The 26,031-nt window shown below is 63.0% G+C and overlaps 1 protein-coding gene and 3 long non-coding RNA genes across 4 annotated transcripts in view; 2 read left to right on the top strand and 2 right to left on the bottom strand.

The window, feature by feature from the left end:
* Window positions 1–445: 445 nt before the first annotated feature.
* Window positions 446–2,388, bottom strand: LOC147578817 (uncharacterized). Its single transcript, XR_015253212.1, has 2 exons — window positions 2,111–2,388; window positions 446–1,484 (listed from the first exon to the last, which is right to left on the bottom strand). It is a non-coding gene; the product is annotated as an uncharacterized LOC147578817 (long non-coding RNA).
* Window positions 2,389–2,629: 241 nt separating this feature from the next.
* Window positions 2,630–26,031, top strand: part of TAFA5 (TAFA chemokine like family member 5) — a 191,819-nt gene continuing 168,417 nt past the window's right edge. The window contains exon 1 of the mRNA XM_086711966.1: window positions 2,630–2,814. Within this exon, the coding sequence (XP_086568092.1) occupies window positions 2,703–2,814 (112 nt within the window). The 5' untranslated portion in view covers window positions 2,630–2,702. The remainder of the gene's footprint in view (window positions 2,815–26,031) is intronic.
* LOC147578816 (uncharacterized) lies at window positions 13,996–19,752 on the top strand. The gene is made up of 2 exons (XR_015253211.1): window positions 13,996–16,278; window positions 19,173–19,752. It is a non-coding gene; the product is annotated as an uncharacterized LOC147578816 (long non-coding RNA).
* LOC147578815 (uncharacterized) lies at window positions 19,174–20,047 on the bottom strand. The gene is made up of 2 exons (XR_015253210.1): window positions 19,804–20,047; window positions 19,174–19,636 (listed from the first exon to the last, which is right to left on the bottom strand). It is a non-coding gene; the product is annotated as an uncharacterized LOC147578815 (long non-coding RNA).

Below are 26,031 nucleotides of genomic sequence, written 5' to 3'. Positions count from 1 at the left end.
TCACCTCGACGTTTCCTCTCAGTAACGTTCCTCCCACTGCCCCTCCTGCTCCCTGCCTGGGAACCCCCACTGGCCCACGCCGTACCCCGGGTTGAGCCCAGCCCCTCCCTAGTGCACAACCCCATCCCGCGCTCCTCGCGAGGGCCCTGAACCAGATCTGCGTCGTCATCTTCAGCAAGCGTCTTTGAATACTTTTTCTTTATACGTGTCATCCCCCTCGTGTTGTAGCCACAGAAGTCTTGTGGCGTGAGCTCCAAGAGAAAGCAGATTGTGCCAAACTCACCGTCCCCCTGTCTCTGGTTGGGGCTCCCCCGCTGCCCACTGTCACCGGGTTCCTCTGACCTTTGGTGTGACAGCTCTAATTTATCCTCCCACATTCAACGCAGACCACATCTCCCCTGGAACAGTGCTTGTCCAGCAAAGAAAATGACTGTAAACACAAGCATTGGTGGACAACCAGTGTCTTAAGGAATGAATTAGGACAGAATGGAAAACAGCACAGAGTACGGAGAGTGTGGGTATTGTTTTGTGAAACTGCCATTTCACGTGTGTGTTTGTGTGTGCTCTTTCTAAGGACGGCACTAAACATGTTTGAAAACCGCTCTGCTGGAAGCTTCCCTGGCACACCCTCCCAGCGCCCCCCACCTGATCTGGGGCCGAGTGCTCTTCCCCTGCCGGCTTAGCCCCTCCCATCGCGGCTCGGCCACACTGCGCTCTGATTGCCAGTTTCCTCATCCATTTCCCAAACCGGGCACACGTTTCCAGGGAACAGAAAGCCTGTGTCTTGTTTAATTCCTCTCCTGCAGCAGTGACATCTAGAAGGTGCCCAACGAATGGCTGCTGGATGAGGGAATGTCCGGAACATAAGAGGAGTTCAGAATGGACAGGACGAAATGGAACGTGCCACCTTTGAAAAAGTCACTTCCTTCTGAACAGGATGAAAGGCTGCCATCAAAGGGGGGGACTTAAGAGCTACAGATCCTGGCATCCCCTGGGAGCTGCAGGGACCGCGAGGGAGCCCCTCCAGGGGCCAGAGGGCGGACACCAGCCCAGCACATTCCAGAAGGGTCCTGCCCCCCACCAGCCCCAGGTTCTCAGGAGCCCAGGGTCTGTGGTGCCTGCATGCCAGCAGAGGGAATCAGGAAGCGTGTCAGGAGGACACGGAGGAGGGAAGTCAGACTGTTTTAATTAAGCAGGAACAGAAAAATTTATGAAGAAAATCATCCCGGACACACTCACCTCACAGCAGGAATACTGTTGGAGCTGGAGAGGCGTCCTCACTGGGCCACCGCGGGCCCTCAGCGCTCATCACAGCCTCCACGGTCTCCTTAGAGGCCCGGCGGGCGGGGATTCGAGGTGACGGGTGATACCGGAGACCGTCTTTGCATAGGGCCCTCTAGTGACCCCTGGGAAAGGGTATCCAGTTCCAGCAAGGCCTCATGGGGTCCTTGGAGGCCCCTGCTCGTGCGGGATCAGAAGGTGCTCTGATGAGGAAGGATGGGGTCACATTAGCACCTCCGCTGACCCGCAGGAAGGCAGTGAGGGGACTGGGCACTGTGGCTGGGTACCGCGGGGGCTCACCTGGTACCGCGGGGCTGCCTGGCGAGCATCTGGTCTTGGGAGCTCGTCTTGCTGAGGGGACCCGAGAGAGGAGTGGGGCTGGGGAAGCTGACCTCAAAGGATATACGGGATCCACTTCCCTCTGAATCAGTTCTACTGATGATCTTTAACTATGCAAATCCAATGAATTACAGTCATTGTTACCTGCTCAGAAAGTCCACCCAGAGGAGATCAGCACCCGGACTTTGCAGACAGAAGACTGGGGCCTTGCCAGGTGAGGGGCAAGGAGACAGCGTTTCAGGGCCAGGGCAGTGGGCACAGGTGGAGGCGCCGGGCAGGGGACAAGGAGACTGCTTCTAGGGACGCGTGTCTCCTCCTGGCAGCGCTGGAGCTCGGGGGAGGGAGAGCCCTCGGGGGTGCTGACCTCAGCGGACTCTGGGCGGGTCTGAGGCCGTGTGTGCTCTTTTGTGGGTTCAGGGACACCGGCGCACAACCCAGAGCAGGGGTGAGAGCCGCATCTGGGGAAGGGCCCAATGCACCCTATACTTACGGTAAACTCTGGGCCCCGGCGTCGCGGGCCTCTGCGGGAAGCAGTAGGGGCGCCCGGGGCCCGCAGCCCAAGTCCACAAACTTCGCGCCGGCCAGGTCTGTCCTCCCCGCTTGGTGCCCAGGCAGCGGGCGCGCCGGGCCGTCTCTGTCGCCATCCAGAGGCGCGGCTTGGGCGCGGCGTCCCCTCCGCCCGCCTCCCCCGCCAGTCCCGGGGCCCCGCGCCGGGACCCGGCGGCGTCGGGCGCGCGCCCCGCGCGCCCCTCCTATCGGTGGCCGCGCGCGCCGAGCCCGGGCGCGCAGCGACGCCCAGAGCCGCGGGGCCGACGTCCCTGGGCTCGGCGGGCGCGGGCGCGGAAGCGAGCGCGGGCGCGGGCGCGGGCTCGGCGGGCGCGGGCACGGGCGAGGCGCGGGGCGGGCCGGCGCAGGGCGCAGTGGGCCGGAGCCCGGGCGCGGCGGCGGCGGCGGCGGCGGCGGCGGCGGCGGCGGCGGAGGATGGCGCGCGCGGGGCCCGCACGTGGAGGCCGGCGCGGGGGCGCGGGCAGGGCCGGCTGCTGAGACGCGCTGCTGCCCCCCGCGCGGGCGCCGCGGCTTCAATGGCGCCATCGCCCAGGACCGGCAGCCGGCAAGATGCGACCGCCCTGCCCAGCATGTCCTCAACTTTTTGGGCGTTCATGATCCTGGCCAGCCTGCTCATCGCCTACTGCAGTGAGTACCGCGCGGCCCGGGCCCCCGCAGGGCCCCCCACCCCCCACCCCACCCGCGGCCCCCGGGCCCCCGGGCCGGGCCCCGGCCCCGGCCCCGGCCCCGGCCCCGGCGGCCGCCAGGAGTCGGTGCGGAGTTGCCCGCTCGCGGCGCGCCGTCCCCGGGTCCCGCCGCTTCCCGCTGGGCCGGGACGGAGAGGGGCCGCCCGGGCTCCCCGCGCTCCGGCACTTCGGAAGCGGGCGCCGCCGCCGCCGCCGCCGAGCCTCCCGCCCCGACTCCGGGGCAGGGCCCGGGCGCCAGGCCCCGGGTGGCGCGGCGATGCCCGCGGCCGCCCGGGGTGTGCCGCCGCCGCCGCTCCCGGCCCAGGCCGGCGGGCCGAGCCGAGCAGCGCGCTCCGGAGGCGGCGGCGGGTCCGGGGCGGGCGGGCCCAGCGCTTTCCGCTGGCGACGCTCCCGCCGGGGACCGGGGGCGACGCGGCGGCCGAGCCGGGAACGGGGTGCCCCCTGCGGGAGCGGGGCTCGGGCTCGGACGCGTGGCCGGAGCCTCCGTGTGCCTGGGAAGCACACTCGCCAGGCGCTTTCTCAAAAAAAAAAGAGAAGTGAGGGGTGGGGTACGTGGAGAGGGCCCGCCGCCGCGGGCATATCTGGAGTCGTGTCCGGGGACCCGAGCCGGTGACCCAGCCGGCTGGCCTGGCGCGGGGCCGCGAGGTTCGGGGCTGGGGCTGGGGACGGGCTCGGGGGGCGCCCGGGGGTGGGGGAGTGGGGGTGGCCGGAGTCCCGGGCGCAACCTCGGGCTGCGGTGGGGGTGGGTGGTCAGTGCTCCGGGCACAGGCTCGCAGCCCGCCACGGTGGCCGGGAGTGGCCGGCGTCCTGGGCACGGGCTCGGGGGGCCGGGATGGCGCGGGCCGGTCGGTTCCCCGGCCGGCCGCCTGGCACAGGCTCCCGGTCCCTTCCCCTCGTAGCGGGAGGAAAGGACGGGTGCTAAGGAACACCTGTCATGGAGAGCTGCCATGGGCGCGGGAGGTGATGGAAAAATATGGATTCTTAAAAAAAAAAATAAAAAAAATAATAAAAAAGAGGCCAGCGCCGAGCCTGGCTCCCGCGCCACCACCTCGAAGTGCCGGCCTCCCCGCTCGCGGTCCGAGCCTCCCGCTGTCTCCGGAACGAGCCCGCGGCGGACCACGGGGACCCGGGCGGCGGCGCGGTCGCCGAGTCCTGGGACAGCTCGGCCCGCCCGAACCGCGAGCGAGACCCGCGCCGGAGCCGGAATCGCCGGACTTCTTGCGGCCCCCTTGTGTGTGCGGCCCACAGTTGCTAGGGAGGTGGGCGCCCGGTGCGGGGGTGCGCGCAGGGCGGGAAGCCCCCTCCCCCCCTCCCCCCCCCCCCCCCCCCCCCCCGCCACGGCGGGGTCGTGACCCGAGATGCCCAGCGGGCGCCGCCGCCACTCCCGGGGCCGGGCTGCAGGGGGCCGGGGCTTGGGGCGAAGGTCGCGCCCGCCCCCGGCTCCCCGCGGCCATCTCGGCCCTCGGGCGACGCTCACAGGGTTCCCGAGAGCGGAGCCCCGGCGCGGCTTCCTTGGTGATGTGCAAAGGGCTAATGGCAGATAAACTCCATTTGAAGGCTCCTCCTGCTGGCATAAGGGGAGAGGGGGCTCAGTCAGCAGTGTTTGGGAAGGGGACTGTGGCTCCCAAGTCCCCCCCCCTTCCCCCCCCCCCCCCCCCCCGCTCCGGGGGCGCTGTCCCTAGCCAGCGCTGGCCACGGCGTCCTTGGGTCCCAGGTGAGAACCCTGCCCTGCAGCGGGCGGCGAGGCAGCCCTGCAGGTGGGAAAAAGAAGCTGCTGATTGTTAAGTACCGGACAACCTTGGCCGTGGCTTCAACACTGCACACCCCCGCCTGCTGCCAGGGCCTCCCTGGTTCCCACCTTCCCAGGGCCACGACTCCCCGCTGCGCCTCATCCGCACACTCACACCCTGGCAGGACTGGGGTCAGAGAGCCCCCTCCCCCCCCACCGGGGGGGTGTGCCCAGACACACCTGGAACCCAGGGGTCCCCACCCGCAGCACCCTCAGCCTGCCGTCCAACAGCCTCCTTGGCGTTCTGGAAACACCTCTTCCGCTGGGACAAGGACATTGGGTAACACGTTACATTCGGAGGAGCAGAAATCATTAATAATGGAAGGTTGCGTGAACCACATTTTCGTGGTTGTTGCTATTTCCGTGTAATGGAATAATTGACGATAAGATAAGATATTTTCAGCCACCCCCCATTTCACCGGAAATGCACTCGGAGAAATTGAAACAGTTTACTAAAATCCAGAATAGCCGTAATCGTGATTTATAGCGTGGAACAGCCGTCCTGCAGAAAAGAAAGCAACAGCAACACTTTTTTCTTTTCGAATGGATAAAAGCACACGAAATGCCAATTAAACAGTTCTTCTGATTTCCGTTCTCTTTTCCAATGTATCTGGGATGAATGAGAATAGTCAGCATCCTTGTTTGTAAATTGTTTTTGTTATCAGTCAGGATTTTTATTACCCAAAATGTTTTTGTGTTATGGAGCAGATATATTTGTATCATATTAATTAGGGAAACTGATAAGTATCATGCAGGATTCAATTATCCTGCCTATTAAATCTGAGCGTTTCTCTGCAGCCCAGAAGGTGTTCACTTTCCGGCGCTGCTGAAAGAAAGCTGGATTATTTCTTGGCCTGGTTTTCAGTTAGGGGATGTTCTGCTGTGCGGGGCCCAGCGGGCTGAGACTCATGTGTAGGGAGATGGGCTCCACCCTCTGGCGGGAGAAATACCTACAGTCCACCAATTAGGTTAGTTGCTATAGTGACACAGTCTTGTCATTTTCTCCCATTGGGGAAGAATTGCCAGGAAAAGCAGAGGGAGGGAGGGGGTCCTCGGTGGCTTTCTTGAAGACGCACACGTGGTGGTGTCGGGACCTCCTCTGGACAGCAGGGCTGGGGCGTAGGGATTCGGTGGCTTGGGGGATGTCGAGCTTGGAGGAGAAAGTTGAAACTCCATCTTCTCATCGGGGGAAGCCTCTTTCCTTGTGGCTCAGAAAGAGCTGGTCTCTGTCCTCTTACCCTTGGCATATCTGGAGCAGAGGGCTGGGACCGGATGTGGTTCGAACAAGGAGTGGGGCGCTCTGGGGCGACCACAGTGGTCTGACTGTGGCCGGGTGCTCCTTGCTGAGCATGTGGTCTTCCCTCGCTGGCTCCCGGCACCGTGGCCATCACGCCAGCGAGGGAGACGGGGAAAATGATGAGCTAGTGGAATGCTGTAGGACGCCAAGCCTTGACTTTGAACCTTGTATGCAATATTCAGTCCAAAGGTGGAGAGCACCGTGCCCTCCCCCTTGGGGACAGCTTGGTGGGCACACATTCCTGGCGTGCAGGGATTTCTGACACGGATTTTTTTCCCAATTAATCCCATCAAAATTGACTTGTAGCTTTGAGTTAAATCTCACATCCTCGGCTGCAACGACGAGAAATTACAAACAACTTCTGAATTGTTTTTAATCCATTAGAATACTAACCGAGCGTGGGCTCTCTGATGCCGCATTTTCTTTACAAATATAATTTATTGCATAGTTAGGAGAGATTAGAATGTGCTACTTTCCTGCTGTTCAAATTTTAGTTCTGGGGTTCTTGGAGAGGTAAATTTAAGAATACCGGGTTTAATGAAAGGATGCCATTCACAAGTTTATTTCTCATCTCATCTCAAGGTCTTTCTTTCATCTCAAGGCCTTTCTTTCTTTCTTTCTTTCTTTCTTTCTTTCTTTCTTTCTTTCTTTCCTTCTTTTCTTTATCTTCCTGTGTGTTTTTATTTGATGAATTTCTGGCTAGAGAAAATGTAGTGCTTCTCTCTTTCAACTTCATAAAGATAAGTCACCTCTGTTTGTGGGATTTGAAATAGCCAGGCTGGTTGCTTGAACATTCACGAGGTAAGGGGGTTCACTCATGGAAGCATCCTCCCAGGCAGAGACCCTCGGGGGCAAATGTTCTGGGGATCAGTGTCCGGGGAACAGGGGACGCACGGCCTCTCAGGGTTGTCTCTGGCACCTCACTCTTGCCAGTGAGGACAGAGGACAGCGGATCCCCGGAAGGAGGCTGCGTCCCACCGCCTGCCTCACCGGGTCTGCTCAGCGCCAAGCCTCCTGGCTGAATCCCACGCTGGAATTTCCTGCTCGGGACTCACCACTTGACATCCACTGAATGACACGTGCAGATCAACTTTCGTGGCGTGAAGTATTTTCAGGTGACTTTTATGGACGTAATTATGGGGAAATGTTATGATAATGTGGCACTAGAAAAGGAAAGAAAAGCAAAACATTAAAATCCCCATTTCTTTATATAGCTTCGCAGCTGTGCCGATTTAGAAGGGCTCGTTTCTGCATTAAAATGTGGTGCTCTGGAGTTAATGACCTCTACAGAATGCCACCTGTCACCCAGAGCGTGGGTGACGGCCGAGAGATTGACAAGGAGGACCCAGATCGGGGTCTCCTGCTTGTGGGGGGATCGGAGGCTGGAGCGACAGCTGCGGGAGAGGCGAGGGCCCGTGGACCTGCCCGTTGTCATTTGTTTGGGGGGAGCGTCACTGGCTGTGCTCTGGGGCCCACACTGGCACAGGAGGCCAGTGGAATCTAGTGGTGTCCCTTGCTCGCCCTTCGCAGACCCTTGGAGCTGGAGTTTGGGGCTGGTGCCCCAGTGCCCTGTGGCTTCTGCAGGGCGTCCCTCGGCCACCATCTGGTGGAGGGCCACCAGCTCCCCGAGGGCCGGCCGCTGCCTTCCTGCTCTGGTCTGCAGCTTCTCAGACCCACCTGGGAGCATGCGTTGAAACTCCCGGCGGGCAGCACAGGCTGTCCAGAAATGCCAAGCCGCTGGCGGGAGACGGCGGCACCCTTCTCCCCCTGCACCCTGGTGGATGTGGTGGAGGGCTCTGGGGGCAAAGTGGCTGCCAGGACCAAGGGTGCAAACACTTTTGTCTCCAGCGGGGTGAGCTGGAACCCTCCAGATTGCCCTGCTCCTCCGGTCTCTGGGGAGGCCCTTCCCCCACAGCGCACCAGCCGCATCCCGGAGAACGGCCTGGGCCTGGCAGGAAGGTGGCCCCTTAGTGAGAGTCTGCCTGGGAGAGCTCTCTCCCAGCCACAGCTGCCACCTCCCGTCCCCGGTCCCTGGCGGTCTCCTGCCACAGGTGGGCCTCCCGTGGAGGGACTGGCCTGGGGGTCCCACGGAGGCGCCTGGCTGTCCTTCCACATCTGTTGCATGAGGCAGGGGCGGTGGAGGGCCAGCCCCAGGCACCGGTGTGAGGCAGGAGCCTCGGCCTCCCGTTGATTCTGGTGACTGGGAATTAGGGGCCCCGGGAAAGAGTTGGATATGGTGGCCTTCCTGGGCTGGCATCCCGAGGGGACTGGACGTCAGCACAAAGCAGAGGCAGTCGGGCAGGGCACATGCAGCCTGGGCCAGGCACACTGTTCTGCTGGCACCCTTGCCCTCTCTGGTCACAGCCAGCCCCAACCTCAGAACAGCAGGCCGCAGCCCAGGGTCTGGCCCCTGTTCCCTCCCGCAGCAACTCTTTCCTGCCTGGCCGTCAGCGGGGCCCCGCCTCGGCCGTCCCTGCGCCCGGCCTGCTTGCACGGGCTTCCTCCAAAATGAGTCTTGGTGTCCTCCAGGTCGGCCTTCACTGTTGTGCCCCAGCCCCTCCTGGGCGCCTCAGCACCGTCCTCAGTGGGGCCTCTGCCTCCAGGCTGGCCGCTCTGACACCCCACCCGTGGCTCCCCGTTGACCGAAAGCTCTGTGCCTCTCTCCTCCTCTGGCGATCAGCGCTCACCGCATCCTCGGGTCGCCCCGGGCCTCCCAAAGCCAGATCTTGCCTTGCTGGTGGGACTCTGGGTGCCTCTGTCCTGCTCTGGCAGAGTCTGGCCCGAGGCCTCCACCAGGGGCTTCCCTTCTTAGGAAGGTGTTGTGTGTGTGTGTGTCTGTTCTCACCTGCACAGCCTGGGCTGCCTGGGCCATTGCGATGTTCCCTCACTACCTGCCGGGTCCCCTCAAGGGGTAGCACCCTGCACTGCTGCTGACTGCAGGCAGGCACCGTGAGCTGGACTGGCCCTTGGAGAGAGCCTCCTCCAGGAAGCCTCCCTTGAACACACGGCCTCATCCCCCTCCCCCGTGCAGTGCTGTTCATCCGAATACCCCGCCCCGGGCAGTGAATGCTCCCTTCATGCTCTTTTAGGCTTTGAGCTCTGGCCCTGACACGGCCAGTAGGGGCCTGACTGCCTGATTCTTGGAGCAAACGCTCCTTGATCCTGGCACCCTGACGCTTTGACCACAGTGGATTCAGTTCTGGAGGCGTGGCCAAAGGTCTGGGGGCGTGACAAAATGTCTAGGGGCGGGGCTGAAGGGTTGGGCCAAATTGAAGGCCTGGGGGCGTGATCAAAGGTCTGGGGGCGTGGTCAGGTGTCTAAGGGCGGGGCTGAAGGAAGGGCGGAGTTGAAGGCCTGGGGGCGTGGCCAGAGGTCTGGGGGCGTGGTCAAATGCCTGGGGACAGGCCTGGAGAGGATGTCAGAAAACTGGCTGGATCCTCAAGGATCAATCTGTTTCCGCAGTACCAGAAATGATTAAAAACATTTAAAAGGGGAACAAAAAGAGGGAGAAAGTGTGGAACCCTGAGGACACGCTCAGTATTTTGTCAAGCGTCCCTGGTGGGACATTGTCAGAGGCACTCCCGTGACCCTCACCTCCTTTCTGTGGCTCCCGCTTTGACGCCTCCGCGGTTAAGCTCTCTGAGCACTGGTCCCTTCCCACATCCCCCTGCTTCGGGGTTTCTGCCCCCAGCACTGCGCACGTGTGGGTGTCCCTGAGGTGGGGCTGTCCGTCCTGGGCACCGCGGGCTGTTGAGCATCATCGCCAGCCCCCGTCCCCAGGCCGGGACCCCTGCTCTAGTTTGTGGGTCCCTAGTCAACCCACCCACACCGGTGTTTCCTGGTTTGTTGAGTGAGACTCTGGGCCTGGGGCTCAGCACAGGCGGGGTGACACCCGCGGGGCCGTTATCTGTGGCTGAATGGCCGGCCGTTGGGGGGTTTCCAGGCTGTGGAGCACCCAGCCCGACCTCGACCTCTCCGCCTGCCCAGACCGCACTCCCCAGCCCTTCCCAGCCGTTCCCAGCCTGCTGGAAAGGCTGTCGGCTGGGACAGGAGGTGTCTCCACACGTTTCCACGCACGTCTGTTTTCCAGAGCTGGGAAGCCGCGCAGGGTTCACCCGTCGCTTGCAGTCTGTCGTCTGCGTGGCAATTTCTCCGCGTCGCACGTGTAACCGTGTTGCTGATGGTGATGCCGCCATTTGGAGGCAATAAACAGGCCTGGCCCTGTGCTGATAGGGAGCCCACCTGCCCTTCCTGTCATCTAGCCGCTTGCTTAATCACTCTCTCCTTTCCAGGGGGCGGTCAGGTCCCTCCAGGTGACTCCGAGATTTCCGCCTAGAGCTCATCGGAACATGTTTCTTCAGTGCATTTCCTTCCAGAAAGTTCTGCTGCCACTGGCAGGACCTTTGGCTGCTGAGAAATGCCTTTATTTCAGTCCTTTTGGCGGAAGCCGGAGCCTGCTACCCTGGAGGGGCTGCAACGTGCCCCTTCTGTTGCCCTGTCACGGGCCAAGGAGCCCCGTGCAGGGAGAGGGCGTCCGGGGTCAGCAGGCCCCCACTGGGGGGCCATTCAGACCTCCCGGCCACCAGGGTGCCTGTGCTCCCTGCAGCCCCCAGGCTCAGAGTGGACAGACTCTGTGTGTCTCCAGCCGGACCTGCTGTTGGCCTCGCACAGGGTCAGCCGTGCCAGGAGACGCCCTGCTCGGTAAGACAGGAGAGGTCGAGGTTGGCTGTTCCTAAAGATTTTCTCAGCCACGGAGACGGGATCCGCAGGCGTGGCCCATCGGCTTCCTTTTCCGGCTGCTTCCCCTGCCCCGTCCCTCTGTGCTGTGTCCGTGAGCGCGCACGTGCACAGCACAGACACATCCTGCAGCTCCCCTGCTGGGCCTCAGTTTCCCTCCCGAGCTGAGGGTGCTGACCCCTGTGCCAGGCCGAGAACAGAGCTGAGTCCCGCGGGCTGGTGGGGCTCGTGCCCGCCGCCGAGGCAGACGCGGAGGCCACGGCCCCCTCCCCCGCCGCATCACAGCGACTGTTGTTTGTTTTCTGCTTCAGCTCTTTGGGCCGAAGGACCTGTGGGATTTGGTCTGTCGTTCACATAATAAAGTAGGAACGTCGCCGGACAAACACCTCGAGTGTGCTTTCAGCCGGGGGTGGGTCGCCCGGGTCACCTGGTGCAGCGCGAGCCCCCGCACGTTGATGGGCCGGTGTCCCCGAGCACACAGCGCGTGCAGGGACCCTCCACGCTGCGGGGAGACTGTGGTGCGGTATCCACGTCCACCCTGGCTGGGCTGGAGAGGAGATCCTGTCAAAACATTCCCTGACACTTAGCAGGCGTGACAGGCTCTTCCCATAACGAGGTGGCTAATTGAGAAGTGAGTCATCCGGGACCGGCTTGTAGTAACGCTCGGGAGCTGGGTTCCACCTTCCTTTGGTCCCTGCCCTGGCTGACATCCCTCCGTATCACAGAGCCCCAGCGGCCGCCTCACCTCGGGGTTCCCAGCCACGCAGGCAGGGCTGGTCGGTGCCGGGGGGTGGTTCTGGGCCCTGTGGTACTGCCCTGGGGCTCACTGGGGCCCACTGCGTTTGCTGTTTGCCCTGGAAGGGGTGCGTGAGGAGGAGAGATGGGGGCGGTGGCTTGGGTCTCGGCCGGGGAGCCGGGGGGGTGGGGAGCTGCTCAGAGGGTCCCGGCTCAGCATCCCATCCCTCTGGCACGGTCACTCTGACCCCGTGGCCTCCGCCTGGGGGTCCCCTGGTTCAGACCAGCCAGCCAGCCTCGCCGGGGCGCTTGGCCCTGCCTCCTCCTCCAGCCCCTCTCAGCCACCCCATCCTGGCACCCCCCAACCCCTGGCCAGGGCAGCTGCGCCTTCCTCCCGGTGACCTCCCTCCCTGCCCCCCGGGACCAAGCTCACCTCTCCAGGGGACGCGTGCCTGGGGAGAGGGGGGAGCAGACATGCGTGCAGGTGGATGTGTTGCTCCCGAGAGGCCTGAGCCCTGCTGACCTCGCTCTGCCGCTGAGCGGACCATCTTAGGGGCGCAGGGGGCATCTGCCGGCAGGAAACTTGCAGGGCGGGCCGCTCAGGGCTCAGGGTCTGGTTGTGCAGCCACGGGGGCTCTTCTGGAACACGGCCGATGTCCGTCTCACATCAGAGGTGCAGATGGACCCCCGCTGCTGACCCGGGAGGCCTCACGGGCCCTGGGACACGCGGCGGGCGGCCCGCAGATCCTGACTGGTCACTGGGCCTGCACACAGGAGTGGTGTCCCTGCTACGGGGTGATGGTGTGGCCCTGGATGGAGCAGTGGGGACCCAGACGGAGCAGGGGAGCCTGCGTGGGCCTCCTCTCTCTGCCCTGGAGGCACCAGGAGTGAGCGGGAGGCTGAGCTGGCCTGTCTTCTCCCTGCTCCCACTCTGGGAGTGCCGTCCCCACCACCTCGGGGGCCTCTGCTGGGCAGGAAGGCGGCACATCCACCTGCCCTCTGCACACCGTGGGTCCCCGCACAGGGCTGCAGGTGCACAGCTGCAGGGAAGGGGTGGGAAGTTGGGGCTCTGAACTTGCAGGGACCCCCACCCAGTCCCACCTGCCCGATCTTCTTCATGTCTGGAACTTCAGGGGAGGAGCCGGTGAGTGCCAGCACAGGGCGGGGGATGGTGTCTCCCGGGGTCCCTGCCGACGGCCTTGAGGGCTGGCGTCTCGTTCCCTCTTTCCTGAAGGCTCGTGTGTGCTCAGAACAGCCGTGCTGGGGCCTCGCCAGTGGACGTGTCCCAGGTCCCTCACTTGCTGTGCAAACCCGTGGGGCGATGAAGGGTCTTCTGCATGGTCCAGCCACCGGGCACAGGCTGGCTCAGTGCTGCGTCCTGTCAACAGAGCAGGGGATGGAGCGGGGAGGAGTGCCTCCGCCGTGTTCGCGGCCTCCGATCTGATTGCCGTAATGAGATGCCGGGGAAGGTTGGTGTGAACACGGCCCGTTACCTGGAGCTGTGGCGATCCGTGGGGGCGTCGAGCGTCTCTGTGCAGGAGTGTCCCGTTACGGTTTTCTCACGGCGGAAATGCTAATGCCTTGGAAGCCGTCTTAAATGCCGCTGGACTCACATGAGTGGCCTCTTTTCAAAAAAGCACTTTGGCTCCATTTTTACATTATTTTTCTGCCGTAGTGTCCATTACCTGGGAGCGCATCCCCAGACGTACCTAAATACCGTTAATGGGCTGTATAGGGCTGGTGTTAATTACCTGATGCTAATTTCTGCTCCCCGGCGGCTGCGGGGCTGGGGGGGGGGGGAGCCATGCGGGAGAAGCCCTCCCGCACTTCTGTGCACTCACTGTGTGTCCTTTCTCCACCCGCTCCTTTCGGGGCGGGGAGGGGGGCTCTGCCAGCTAGAGGAACGCTCTGTGTGGGGGACACACGTTGTCCCCAGGGCACGTCACAACCTTGAGCTCTCCCTTGTTGGTCATCTGGAGGGGGCTTCTGCCCCCCACGCCCCCAGCAAGGCTGGAGAACTGGGGTGGGGGGAGGCATTTGGTTGAACCTGTCAGCGCCGTGAGAAATGGAGTGGGGCCAAGGGTGCAGGGAACCCTTGTGTCCCGTCCAGCCAAACCACGTAGACACCACACGACGTTCTCACGACCCAGACCTGGGAGCGGGCTTGTGAATGAGCCCCCGAAGTTGTCTGAACCCCGCCAATGAGACGGGAGCTCCCCAAGCTAAGAGCAAAACCTAGCACAGCAAGCATCTGGGACGTTGGAAGTGGGCACCCAGTGGCTTCTAACGTCTGTCTCTGCCCATCTGGGTTTGTGAGACATGGGCCGTGGCCACGTCTCAGACCGTGGACCTCCTAGACTCGTCGTCATCAAAGTTAGTGTTATGTTGGGGCTCCTGGTGGCTCAGTCCGTTAAGCGTCTGTCTCCTGATTTCGGCTCAGGTCACAATCTCAAGGTTCATGGAATTGAGCTCTTTGCTGTCAGTGTGGAGCCTTCTTGGGATTCTCTCTCTCTGTCTCTCTCTCTCTCTCTTTGTCCCTCCCCTGCTCTCTCTCTCTCTCTCTCTCTCTCTCTCTCTGCCTCTCTCTGTCTCAAAAATGAAATAAACTATAAAAAAAATCAGTGTTGTGTTGTTAACAGAAATGCATTCAGCTGGGCTCACCACCCGCTGGAAACCTGAAACCCCGTTTGCTCAGTCTCCATTCTTGGGGCCAGCGATGGGGACGGGCGCGCTTCAGAGAAAATAAACGAGCAAGATGTGGCACCATCGAGCAGACGTGTGGGGAGCTAGAAAGTTCCGTGGGTGGGCCAGACCCCCCGTGAGGGGGGATGCTCGGCCCAGCCTGTCCTGCCCTGTGGGGCTGCGGCCCAGTGAGGCGAGCTGACCAGTGGGGACATGGTGACTGAACACGCGTCCTTGTCTCATCTGTGCTTCTGAAGCCTCTCAGGGCCTGGGCAGCGTAGGGGTGATGCCCGCGGGGACCAGAGGCCCCCCGATGTCTCTCCGTGAGGCTGGAAAAGGAGACGGGCCCCTGGGTGTCTGCAGGCCAGAGAGGATGTACCTGTTTCTCACTGTGGAAGGACCTCCTTCTATGGTGTCACGTTTTGCGTTTCTTACCATTGCAAAGCAGTGACTTAACTCAGGTTCAGGCCCCCTGCCCTGATACCCCCACGGGGCCATGGAGTTTTCGGGGCAGCTAGGGACGGGAGAGGCCGCAGGGGTCTGGTCCCCCAGACCTGGAGGAGCCGATGCCACCAGGCAGGACACGGCTCTGTACTTTGTGTATCCAGAACCCTCGCAGGTCAGATTTCTGTCTGGAGTGGCTGCTGGCTCAGCACCGTCTCCCTGGGACTCAGACGATGCCTGTGGAAGGTTCGAGGGCTGACCCGGGAGTCTGGGGACAGCTCCTGGTGCCCTGGGGTCCTGGCTCTCCGGAAGGCTCTCCTGAAGGCTTCCCTGGCCTTGGACTTGAGGTCCTGTGTCCCCAACAGTTACTGAGCCTCTGCAAGTGCCAGCAGGGTCCCACACCTCTTCCTGCTGTGTGTGCTGACACCAGAGGTCTCCTGTCTCTGTTCAGGAGGAGGCAGACCCCTCCAGACAGGCAGTGCCTCTGTCTTCTCGAGTCCACGTGGTGTGGGCCTTGTTTACGCTGGGCCACGAACCTCACAGAGGTTCTGAGGTTTCTCCGTTGTCCTGTTATCTACATAGGTGAGGTCAGAGAGGTGTTCCTCTGCATTGATGGCCGATGTCAGTCATTTACACTTGAGTACGAATGAGGCCCTGATGCTGATCTGGCTACCAGGAGCTGGTGTGGACATAAGGTCTCACTGTCTGACCCTGACTTTGAAGACCAACCGAAACAGGTGTTGCTACCTGCCTGGTGGGAGGGCCTCTGGCAACTTCCAGTCCACTAAGTGCAGGAGGAAACTGAGCACATCTGAGGCCCACAGGGTCCTCGAGGTCAGCTCCACGTCTTGTGGTTCCAGTCGTAGCCCGGACTGAGACCGATTGCCCCAAGGCCTCCCCCTTTTGGGACTCCTCATGCCCCGTTTGCACCTAGAGGCCTTGCCTGGTTTTGGAATCCTGCTTCCCAGGCTCTGTTCCAGGCTCTGTTCCAGGCTCTGTTCCAGGGTCACCATGGAAGCCCTTCTGCTTCTCAAATTCCTGGCAGATTCCTGTGCTCGGGGCTTTGGTGACAGAGGCTGGACCTGATGCACAAAGGAGCACGTGCTGCTGCCTTGTCAGGGCTCTGGGAACCCGGTCAGCAGGCTTGTCCCTGCAGTGGCGCTTCCAGGGTCGGCGTGGGTCCCTGTTGCAAAGGGGCGCGCTGCCCTCGCTGTGCCCTTCCTTGCGGATCTGTTTCCAGCAAGCACTCCGCACCCCGCGAATCCTCATGACGCTCGTCAGAGGGAAATGCTTTTGTTCCTGTTTTAGAGGTAGACGAGGCTCAGGGAAGGGGCATGCCCAGGGCCCCCGGGCAGGTGGATCAGAGCAGGACCATGAGCCCCGAGCCTGTGCTCTGACCCCCGACACTCAGACCCCAGAGCTGCTGGTTCTCCGGGATTCTGGGCCATCGGCTGCGGCCCAGGCGGGCCGGGCTCTGGCTGGTGGCGACAGGCACGCGGGGCCCCTGGGGCTGGTCTCTCCCTCCGTTGGCCGTCGGCCGAGTCACCAGGAGCGCGGCCGTGGGGCTCAGCTCCAGGCTGTTCCTTTTCTCCCACAAAAGCTCCTCGGCTACTGTTTCTCCTGGCACCTGTCTCCCCGAGCAGACCAAGCGCCTGGGAGCGACGCGGCCGAGACAGGGGTCCCTCGGGGTCCAGACCCCTGCCCAGGACCCCGTGCTCTGTGTGAGTATTTTACAAATAACTCCAAGGGAGCTAGAATGGTCCCTTACTTCTGTTTTAAAGCCACGACAGTAAACTCACCTGTCCTCTCAGTGCCTAAGTGACGAGGTCACAGGAAGGTGGCTCACGAAGGTGTCCTTCCTGGGAAAGCGAGTTCCCATCCTTAATGTCCTGTGGGAGCAGGAGGAGGGGATTTGAGGAGGGCTGAGGAGGTGGCGGGGACTTGTCCCACTGGGGTGCAGGCTGGGGGCTGGCATGGGCGTGGGGACCCCTTGCTGAGGGTGGCCCGAGCTGGGGTCCAAGGACAGGGAGGGCCTGGCAGCCCAGGTGGCCGGGTCTCTGGAAGGCCTGGGCCATCCTTGCCCCCCAGACCCGTGTTGGTCCAACCCCGAGCCCGGGCCCTGCAGAACATTCTGGAATGTGTTCACTGGCTTGTGACCCCCTTTGTGCTAACAGTGGGCTCTCTGGGGTTTTCCCTCAGCAAGGCCACATTTCTGGGTGTGCCGTGCGTTCAGGGGAGGGGATGTGTTCTGGGCTCTCCAAACACAGGCTGGGTTTTGTCCTGGTCAGGGTGTGATGACAGCACGGGAGGGTGGCCGGCCGCACCTGCTCGTGTAGGCGAGTGCTCAGGAAGCCGGCGGCCGGGAGGGAGCACTGGGCCGCCTGTGGGAAGAATTTGGAGCTTCGGGGAAGCCTCACCTGGGACGGTCGGGGCCGATCCGGATGGCATCGGGGCCCCTGGAGGGGTGGAGGACGTCCAGGAGGTCAGAGGTGCTGTGCGGGGAGGTCACCTCTGCACCCCAGCTTTGTGAGCCAGGCCAGCTGGTTTCCTGTGTGTGGACAGGATGTCACCGCTGCCTGGGGGGGGGCCTGGATGCGCAGAGGTCCCCGGTCACCATTCGTGTGGAGGCCACGGTCCGGGATGCGGTTAAAGCTCAGAGGAGCACCAGCGGCGTTAACCCTTCGCTTCACAGACGGGGAAGCGGAGTCTTGCCCGGGGCCACCTGGAGAGCAGGGGAGGGCTCGGCTGCCCCCCCAGGGCTGGGGCTCAGGGGACCCCTGGGCTTCGCACGGCCTTGGCCCCCGAGTCACGTTTTGCACAAGCTCAGTAGTTGTTGGTTTTGAAAACACAGTCGCTGTGAGTGACGACAGCTCTCCCGTCACGTTTAAGGTCGGGTCTTCACTGAGCCATTGCAGACTTCAGATCTGAGAAGGAATGAACAGGGTTTCTCCCGCGGGCTGCTTCTCTTTAGTTAGTTATTTATTTTTAAATTTTTTGTGTTTATTTTATTTTTGAGGGAGAGAGAGAGAGAGAGAGCGTGAGCAGGGGAGGGGCAGAGAGAGAGGGAGACACAGAATCCGAAGCGGGCTCCAGGCTCCGAGCTGTCAGCACAGAGCCCGACACGGGGCTCGAACCCACAATCCGTGAGATCGTGACCTGAACCCTGAATGTGAACTGCTTCTAGGGCGACATCATCCTTACATCCAGCCACACCCCTGCGTCTGGCTCAGGCCCCGGTGAGATTTGGGGGAAAGACCCCTCCTCCAGGAAGCTCTCCTGGTGCCTCCCACCTGTGCTGTGCCCTGAGGTCCCGCTGCACCGGCCTGTCGCCTTGGTGGCTGAGTGCTGCGACCCTGTCCTTCCCGAGGGTGCCTGACATGTGTTTGCAGACTCCCTTCCCGTGCTCCGAAGTGCGTGGGGGCTTAGAGAAGGGATTTCACTTGTTTGCAAAACCCCGTCCTTTGGGACCCGCCTCCCCTGAGTGGAAAAGGCGCACCCCTTGTGTCCTGTGAGGACGTGAGCACCACTGTCACCTGCCGTGGAGACGTGCTTGTCTGGTGACCCTGACCAATGCAGGGTCGGCCAGGACCCGGTGCCGGTCTGTGCTGTGCCGGGACGTGGGGGTGCAGAGCCTCTGGGAGCCCGGGGCAGGGGGGACGGTCTGGAGGGGGTGAGCTGGTCAGCAGGGCCGGCTGGGTCTTCCCCTCGACCCCGCCATGCTTCCGGGCGCTTTTGTTTTAGGCGCCGGCGGGACTGGGGGGGCTGGCCTCCACCTGCGGGCAGGTGGCCTGCTGGGCCCTGGCCACAAGCTGCCGAATGTGCTGCCCCCTCCCCACCCCCCGTCACCGTCAGGGACACTCTCCAGCTGGGGAGTCCTCCCCTCTGTTCTGCTCAGAAACCTGGGGAAGTAACCACATGTGAGACGCGGCTGTGCCCAGACAGGCTGGGCTGTGGGCCCCGGGGGCGTGTGTAGGCGTGCACCTGCGTGGAGGTGTGTGTATGTGCACGTGTGTGTGGTGTCTGTGTGTCTGCGTGTGCGGGAGTCTGCTGCATGTGTCTGTGTCCCCGTGTGTGTGTGCACCTGTCCACTCTGTCATGACTGCTCTCTATGTGCTTGTTCCTGACCAGGGGGATTCCCAGAGGAAGGGGGGACAGCAGTGGCTGGTCTTTAGCCTCGGGAGTGCTGTCCAGCCCCGTACTGCCCCCTCCAGCCCCTCCAGCCCCGTCCAACCCCGTCCAGCCCCCTCCAGCCCCGTTCTGCCCCCTCCAGTCCCATCCAGCCCCCTCCAGCCCCCTCTAGCCCCCTCCAGCCCCCTCCAGTCCCGTTCTGCCCCCTCCAGCCCCCTCCAGTCCCATCCTGCCCCCTCCAGCCCCCTCCAGCCCCATCCTGCCCCCTCCAGCCCCCTCCAGCCCCATCCTGCCCCCTCCAGCACCCTCCAGCCCCATCCTGCCCCCTCCAGCCCCATCCTGCCCCGTCCTGCCCCCTCCAGCTCCTTCCAGCCCCATCCTGCCCCCTCCAGCCCCCTCCAGCCCCATCCTGCCCCCTCCAGCCCCATCCTGCCCCTTCCTGCTCTGCCTCATCCTGCCATGTCCACTGACAGACATAATGCGTTAGGTTCAAGCTGCTCTTCTGATTTATTGGACGCCGCCTTTCAAGTGACATTAAAAACCACCCCTGAAGTTCCTGAATCCTGTCCACTGGCTCCCTACCTGGAACTGCCGGGGACCGTCAGGACGGGGTGCCCAGCCCCGGCGGCCTGAGCGTGGACAGGGACTCAGGGCAGCCCAGCAGGACAGGAGACAAGGGGCACCTTCAGCATCCACCTCACCTTCCGTGTCATTGCCCTTGCGCGAGATGGCGGGTCTCCAGTGACAGTGTCCCCATCCTGGAAGTTCCGTGCTGGCCGCAGGTTAGCTCTGGGGCCCGGGCTCTTCCCTGGGCTCCGGTGAGGGCCACCGAGTCGCCGCCCGGATGTGCAGGCGCTGGACGCAGCACACACGTGCTCCTCTGAAATTCCAAATTGCGGAAACTTCGTATCAATCAGCATAGCAGAGAGTTTGGAGAGGGGGCGGTAGGCTCTGGAAATTAAACGGCACCTTTTGGCATCTCACGTCGGTGAGGCGGCCAACTGATTATTTTTATATTACAATCCCCAGGCGTTGTCAAATTGATTAATAAATTCGCTGAAAACCCATTATCTTTTAATAAATTAATCTTGGTAGCGGGGGGATGAGTTTCCTCCGACCTTTGCACGTGGGTCGTTTCTGGGCGCCAGCGTGGGGTCGTCGTCGTCCCTGTGGACAGTGCAGACGTGAGGCGTTGTGGCCGCAATCCCTGGTCCCTTAGGAGTGGGCCCAGTTGGCTTCCTTTCCGTGGATGTGCATTGAGGCGACATGGAGAGGGCCCCTGCGTCTCCCCAGGTGGGTCTCTGCTGGGCAGCACGGGCGCCTCCCGGGCCAGCCCCTCCCCGTTGTCAGCCTGGTGACTGGTCCCAGATGAGAGTCACCAGCCTAGGCTGTAGGGAGCTCCTGAAAACGAGCACAAACTTAGCTCCGAGCTTCCTGGCAGACGAGACAAAAGGGAAAGTCACTGGGGTACGCGGCTCTCCTTGTCCATTAAAGACGTTGGAACAGAACAGGGCCGTCGGATCCTGGCCGTCACTGGCCGTGGCAAATCATCTGCAGCCTGCAGAACTGCACGCAGGGTCAACGGCGTCATTTCCAGGTTACGGGGAAACCGCGGGGGCCCAAGGGTGGGCTCATCCCATCAGCAAGTGGCAGGACGACGACGGACCCGAGCCAAGGGCCCGGCCTCCCCAGGGGCGCAGCCGTGCCCAGCTGGCTGACACGGGGCTCGGGCGCCCTGTGCAAGAAGCTTCCTGCCCCTGTCGTCACCCTCCCCCCTCCCCTGGTGCCTGGGCCTCCCCCCGCCCTGGGCCCCCTGGCTCCTGTCTTGCCTTCTCGGCGGACACTCACCTCCACCTGCCCGCCCCCTGCTCTCCACCCTCCACCCCTCCTTTCCCGGAATAGGGTTTGCCAAGGTCACCGTCCCTGTCGCCCACCCCAAGGCCACTCCTGAAGCCTTCTGTGGAGGGGAGGGGGCCTCTGTCGCCCATTCACAGGGCCCCACCACACCCTGCTGAACACTAGCGTCTGAAGTCTGGAGGGAGGAGCGAGCAAAGGCACCGGGTTCCACGGGGGCTCCACAGGGGGTCATCTCAGGTTTCACTGAAGGATGGGGTTCAGGGGGTTCAGACAGGAGGTCGTGTCAGGTCTCCCCAGCAAAGCTTCCCAGTCTGGGCCACCTGGGATCTCCACCAGCCTTTGTGGGCAGGAGTCCTTCCTCCAGGGTCCAAACACAGGCCCCACCCTGCCCGGGGCGATCCAGGCGGCTGTCCTGCCAGCCTCACCCACCCGTGCCCACCGCCCCCTGTGCCCATCGTCCCCCTGTGCCCACCGTCCCCTGTGCCCACCATCCCCCTGTGCCCATGGTCCCCCTGTGCCCACTGTCCCCGGCCCCACCATCCCCCTGTGCCCACCGCCCCCTGTGCCCGTCGTCCCCCTGTGCCCACCGCCCCCTGTGCCCACCATCCCCCTGTGCCCGCTGTCCCTGGTGCTCACCGCCCGTGCCCAGCCCACCGACAGGTGTTATCTCCGCCTCGACCTCCCGTCAATGGGTTGGGGAGGAACAGGGGGCCCCTGGTGGTGTCAGCCGGCCCTCTGATTGGCCCGGCAGCGTTCTGCCATTAAGTCGGTGGCGGGCTACCCGAGGACTAATTAAACCAGATGGCGGTAAAACCCGAGTGGAGGCACAGAGACATTTTTACACTTAAGTTGATCAAAGTTAGGTGCAACAGCATATGTTGGGGGAGATTAAGAACGTTTAACTACATATTAACGGTTCCTCCCGATCCCCCTTCCTGGTGATGTCAGCACAGCCCTCCCGCAGGCCCCGTCTCCGTCGCCGAGACCCCTGGCCCTTGGCTTAGGCGTCATTCGGGCGTGTGTCACAGTCAGAAGCGCGTCCGGAGCAGGGGCGGGAGGGCCTTTCTGGGCGGGGCGGGGGCTGGACGCCCTCAGAAGGCCGTCTCCGTGGCGATAGCTTTGCGGGGTCGGCCCAGTTCTCCAGGGCGTCCCCGGCCCATGTGCTGTCCCGTTTGTCACGGGGCCCCTGGCTGGGGGCACTGGGCTTGGGGACGCTGCAGGGCCATCAGGGAGGCCCCGCCCACCGACCTAGGGGAAGCCATGGCGAGCCGGGCTCCCCGCCCCAGGCAGCCTGTGCGGTCAGCGGGCGGGCGGCGCCCCGCGTGGTTCCGGGGCCGCTGGTCCTGGGAGGCTCGCTCTTCCTGCAGCCTTTGTTTTTTATTTATTTGTTTATTTTTTTAATATTTATTTATTTTTGAGACAGAGAGCATGAACGGGGGAGGGGCGGAGAGAGAGGGAGACACAGATCCGGAAGCAGGCTCCAGGCTCTGAGCCATCAGCCCAGAGCCCAATGCGGGGCTCGAACTCAGACCGTGACATCATGACCCGAGCTGAAGTCGGACACTTAACCGACTGAGCCCCCCAGGCTCCCCGTTCCTGCAGCCTTTAAATCTGCACCCTGGCGGTGTGTTTCTGTTAAGGTGAAGCTCACGTCACCAAGTCGACCGTCCTGCAGCCTGTGTGTCACCGGCACGTAGCACATTCACACCGCGGCCCAGCCACCGCCTGCCGCGTCCTCAAACGTGTTCGCCTCCCCAGAGGAGACCCTGTTCCCGTCAGGCTGTCACTGCCCGCCCCGCTCCGTCCCCCCTGAGACCCCCGCTTCACAGGGTTTTTGCAGCAAAGGCGGAGGGACCCCGCTGGACCGGGCAGGGGGTATGTGTAGCAGACACAGGGTCTTCCCTCCCGGCTCCCACTCCGTCCCCCCCCGCCCCATTCCATCCCTCCTGCCCCCACTCCGTCCCCCCCAACCCCCAATTCTGTCCCCCCCCCGGTCTCCACTCCATCCCCCCCTCCGTCCCCCCTGCCCCCACTCCATCCCCCCGCACTCCGTCCCCCCCACTCCATCCCCCCACCGGCCCCCACTCTGTCCCCCCGCCCCCACTCCATCCCCCCCAACCATCAACTCCATCCCCCACCCCCCCAGTCTCCACTCCATCCCCCCCCTCCGTACCCCCCTCCGTTCCCCCCCACTCTGTCCCCCCCGCCCCACTCCGTCCCCCCCACTCCATCCCCCCACCAGCCCCCACTCTGTCCCCCTGCCCCCACTCCATCCCCCCAACCCCCAACTCCATTCCCCCCCCCGTCTCCACTCTGTACCCCCCCTTCGTCCCCCCCGCCCCCACTCCATCCCCCCACTCCATCCCCCCACTCCATCCCCCCACTCCATCCCCCCCACTCCATCCCCCCACTCCATCCCCCCACTCCATCCCCCCCACTCCATCCCCCCCACTCCATCCCCCCACTCCATTCCCCCAAGTCTGTCCCCCCATCCCACTCCGTTCCCCCCCACTCCATCCCCCCACCAGCCCCCACTCTGTCCCCCCCTACCCCCCACTCCGTCCCCCCTGCCACCGAGCAGGGAAACAAAGACAGCGACTTTGCTCCAGGCCTGGCTTCCGCCTGGCCAAGTGGCTTCCAGCCATGCCTGACCTTGGGGGAGACCCCGGGCACCATTCTGCCGGGACCTTCACTAGGCCGGTGTCACCTCTGGCCCTAGCACTTGCCGCTCAGGGTGGCGGACAGGCCCGGTGCGCCGCGGATGGTGGGTCCATGATGGGCGCCGTGCTCCCTGACCCTACCCACCCGCCTCCCAGCCTGCACCCCTGCCCAGCCCCCCGTGTCTGAAGGCCTACTGTGCGTGCGCCTGGGCCCGGAGCAAGCTCCTGACTCTGCCCCGAGCGCTGGAGGCCGGCGTGTCCGGCCCGCAGACATCCGGGGCGTCTGCCCCAGGGCTTGGCTCTGGGCCACCTGGAGGCCTTGAATTGCGTGCCGGTGGAAAGCAGCCCTGGGCTGGGGAACAGCAGACCCTGGGCGTGGGCTCCCGCCCCCTCCCCCGTCCCACCGCCGGGACACTGGATCCCTTCACCCAGCGGCAGCCTGAGGCTGGAGGGCGTGCTCCCCGGGGGTCGGTGCTCCAGCGCCCGGGCCCCGGCCTCCTTCCCCCCACCGGGTGCCCCCCTTCCCCCTTCTCTGGGCCCGGTGGGGGTGATGTGCTGGCAAAGGCCACTCTGTTTTCCAGCCCAGTGACGCTCACATGTGACAGCGCAGGGGACAGTCCTCATGAAAAGCCCCTTTGTTTATTCTGGCTAATTAAGAAGTGGCAGGAGGCCTCAAAGGGGGCCCAGGCTCCATGTCCCCCCTGGAAGTCGGCCATGGTCCTAAGGGGCCGGGCCAGCACACCCAGCACTTGAGGAGGCTTCGGGGAGGACCCCTCGGGCCCAGCAGAGCGTCCAGCCACTTCCCGAGGGCCCTCTGGCCCGGGGTCGGCACGCCTTTGCCCTTGGGGGCTCGAACGGGAGCCCCGATTCTCTCTCTGCACCGGGAGGCTGCAGAGGGCGGCGCTCAGCTTTCTGAGCCTCAACTCTCTGGTCTGTGAAGTGGGACAGTAACGGGGGCTGAGTCTGCTGGGAGGAAGGCTCCAGAAGCGGACGATGCTTCGGGGCTCGCACCGTGCAAACCAGTGCCTTGGTCCCCAGCGTGTTCACCCCTCGCCCATCACGGCCAAGGCCGGGTGTGTGGGTGCAGGTTCTGACTTGCTTCGAGACGAACGAGTTCTAACCTCTGAGTATCGGATGGGAGCCGCACGGACGCTGGCACTTGGGTGCCGATCTCTCAGGTTTCCTGAAGCTGGTCCAGGTCTTGGCTGGACGTGCAGTGATGGAGACCCAGCTGAGCTGCTCACCTCTCGGGGCCTTGGTTTACTGGTCTGTGTAATGGGGTGGGAGCAGAGGCAGAGGCTTGTCGGGAGACCTCAGTGGGCTGTAGTGCATGCAGTGAGGTGCCCAGAACCACCCACCCGCCCCCCGCCCCCGCTTGTCATCACCCCCTGTGACGTCATCTCGCAATGGCCCAGAAGCCGCTCTCGCCACACCACACACGTGCCCATAAGAACCCTTAAAGCTTCAGTGTTCTCCAGAGGCCCACTGGGCTGGGCGGTTATGGCGGTTTGTACATTCTCACAAGGACACCGTCATGCTAGGGGGGTTCCGCCCAGGGTCCGTGTCCCCCGCAGCGCTGTGCGGACAGTCCCTGTGAGCCGGGCCCACACTCTGACCTGCGCGGAAGCCGTATCTGTACCCAGGGGAGGGACGGGGCCCCGGGACCACGAACGTGCTGCTTTTCTCTGAAGCCTGGAGTGGCAGCCAGAGTCCCCTGCACTCGCCTGTCCCCTGGGAGTCATCGAGGAGCTCGGGAGGGTGGGCCTGAGTCCGCGGTGCGGGCCGGGAGGGGCGCAAGAGGGGACAGCCGGGGCCTTGTGCAATCAACAGGCTCTTAGGGGCTGACCCCAAGCAGAGAGCTCTAGGGTCGTTTAAATTTGAAAATTAACACGAAACCAGAAGAGACAGAGTAATTTTTCATTCTGCTTGAAAGGTTATTTGCTTTCTCAGCTGATGCTTAGTGTACTGATACATGATGTCAAAAGGTAAATGATTTTAAACCAGATTCAATTTAAATTTCATTACATATTTGTAGGAGACGAGGCTCTAAGAATCCCTTGTCTCCTCTTGCAGGATCTTTCACTTTTAATAACTCTGACGCCTAATGCCCTGATCTGCTTATTATGCAGCCGCGGGGCAGGGCAGTGCTCCTCAGGCGCCCAGAAACCCACTTGGAAGGCCTGAAACAGGCCTGCGTCTCCGAGCGCGGCCGCCCCGGGGGACCCAGCGCAGCCCCGATGGTCCTGGGAGAGGCAGGCTGGAGGCCCGGCTCCCGGGATGCGGAGTCACCTCAGGCCTCAGTCTCCCCACCCGCGGCGTGAGGGCGACCACCTGAACCCCTTATGGCCCTTTGTGCAAACGCGAGGTGACGACGGCCAGGGTCCAGGAGTCCTGTCCGATCACAGCGGCACATCCTTGGGGCGGTCACTCAGCCTGTCTGTGCGTGAAGCGGGTCAGGAGTGGCTCCATCCGCTGGGCTGAGTAGCATCCCCTCCAGATGTGTGTCCAGCCTGGGTGTGGCCGTATTTGGGAGTAGGGTCTCTGCAGATGCGGTCGGTTAAGGTGAGGGCGTGCTCACCTCAGGGTGGACCTAAGCTCTGTGCCGGGGGTCCTCGTAAGAAGTGGAGGGGACACAGGGACACAGACATGCGGGGACAAGGCAGGTGACCCGGACTATGAGGAGACGCTGAGGCCGGGAGAGGGGCTGGTGCAGGTGGTCCCGCGGCCTCAGAAGGCCCCAGCCCTGCCCAGCCCTGGACCTGGGACTTCCCGCCTCCAGCGTCAGAGGATCGGATTCTGCTGTGCAAGTGGCCCGGTCTGCGGCTGTTT

This window comes from Puma concolor, chromosome B4 (assembly GCF_028749965.1).
Source record: "Puma concolor isolate L17-30 chromosome B4, mPumCon1.1.hap2, whole genome shotgun sequence".
NCBI classification, from domain to species: domain Eukaryota; kingdom Metazoa; phylum Chordata; class Mammalia; order Carnivora; family Felidae; genus Puma; species Puma concolor.
This window is presented reverse-complemented; position numbering and strand designations above follow the sequence as displayed.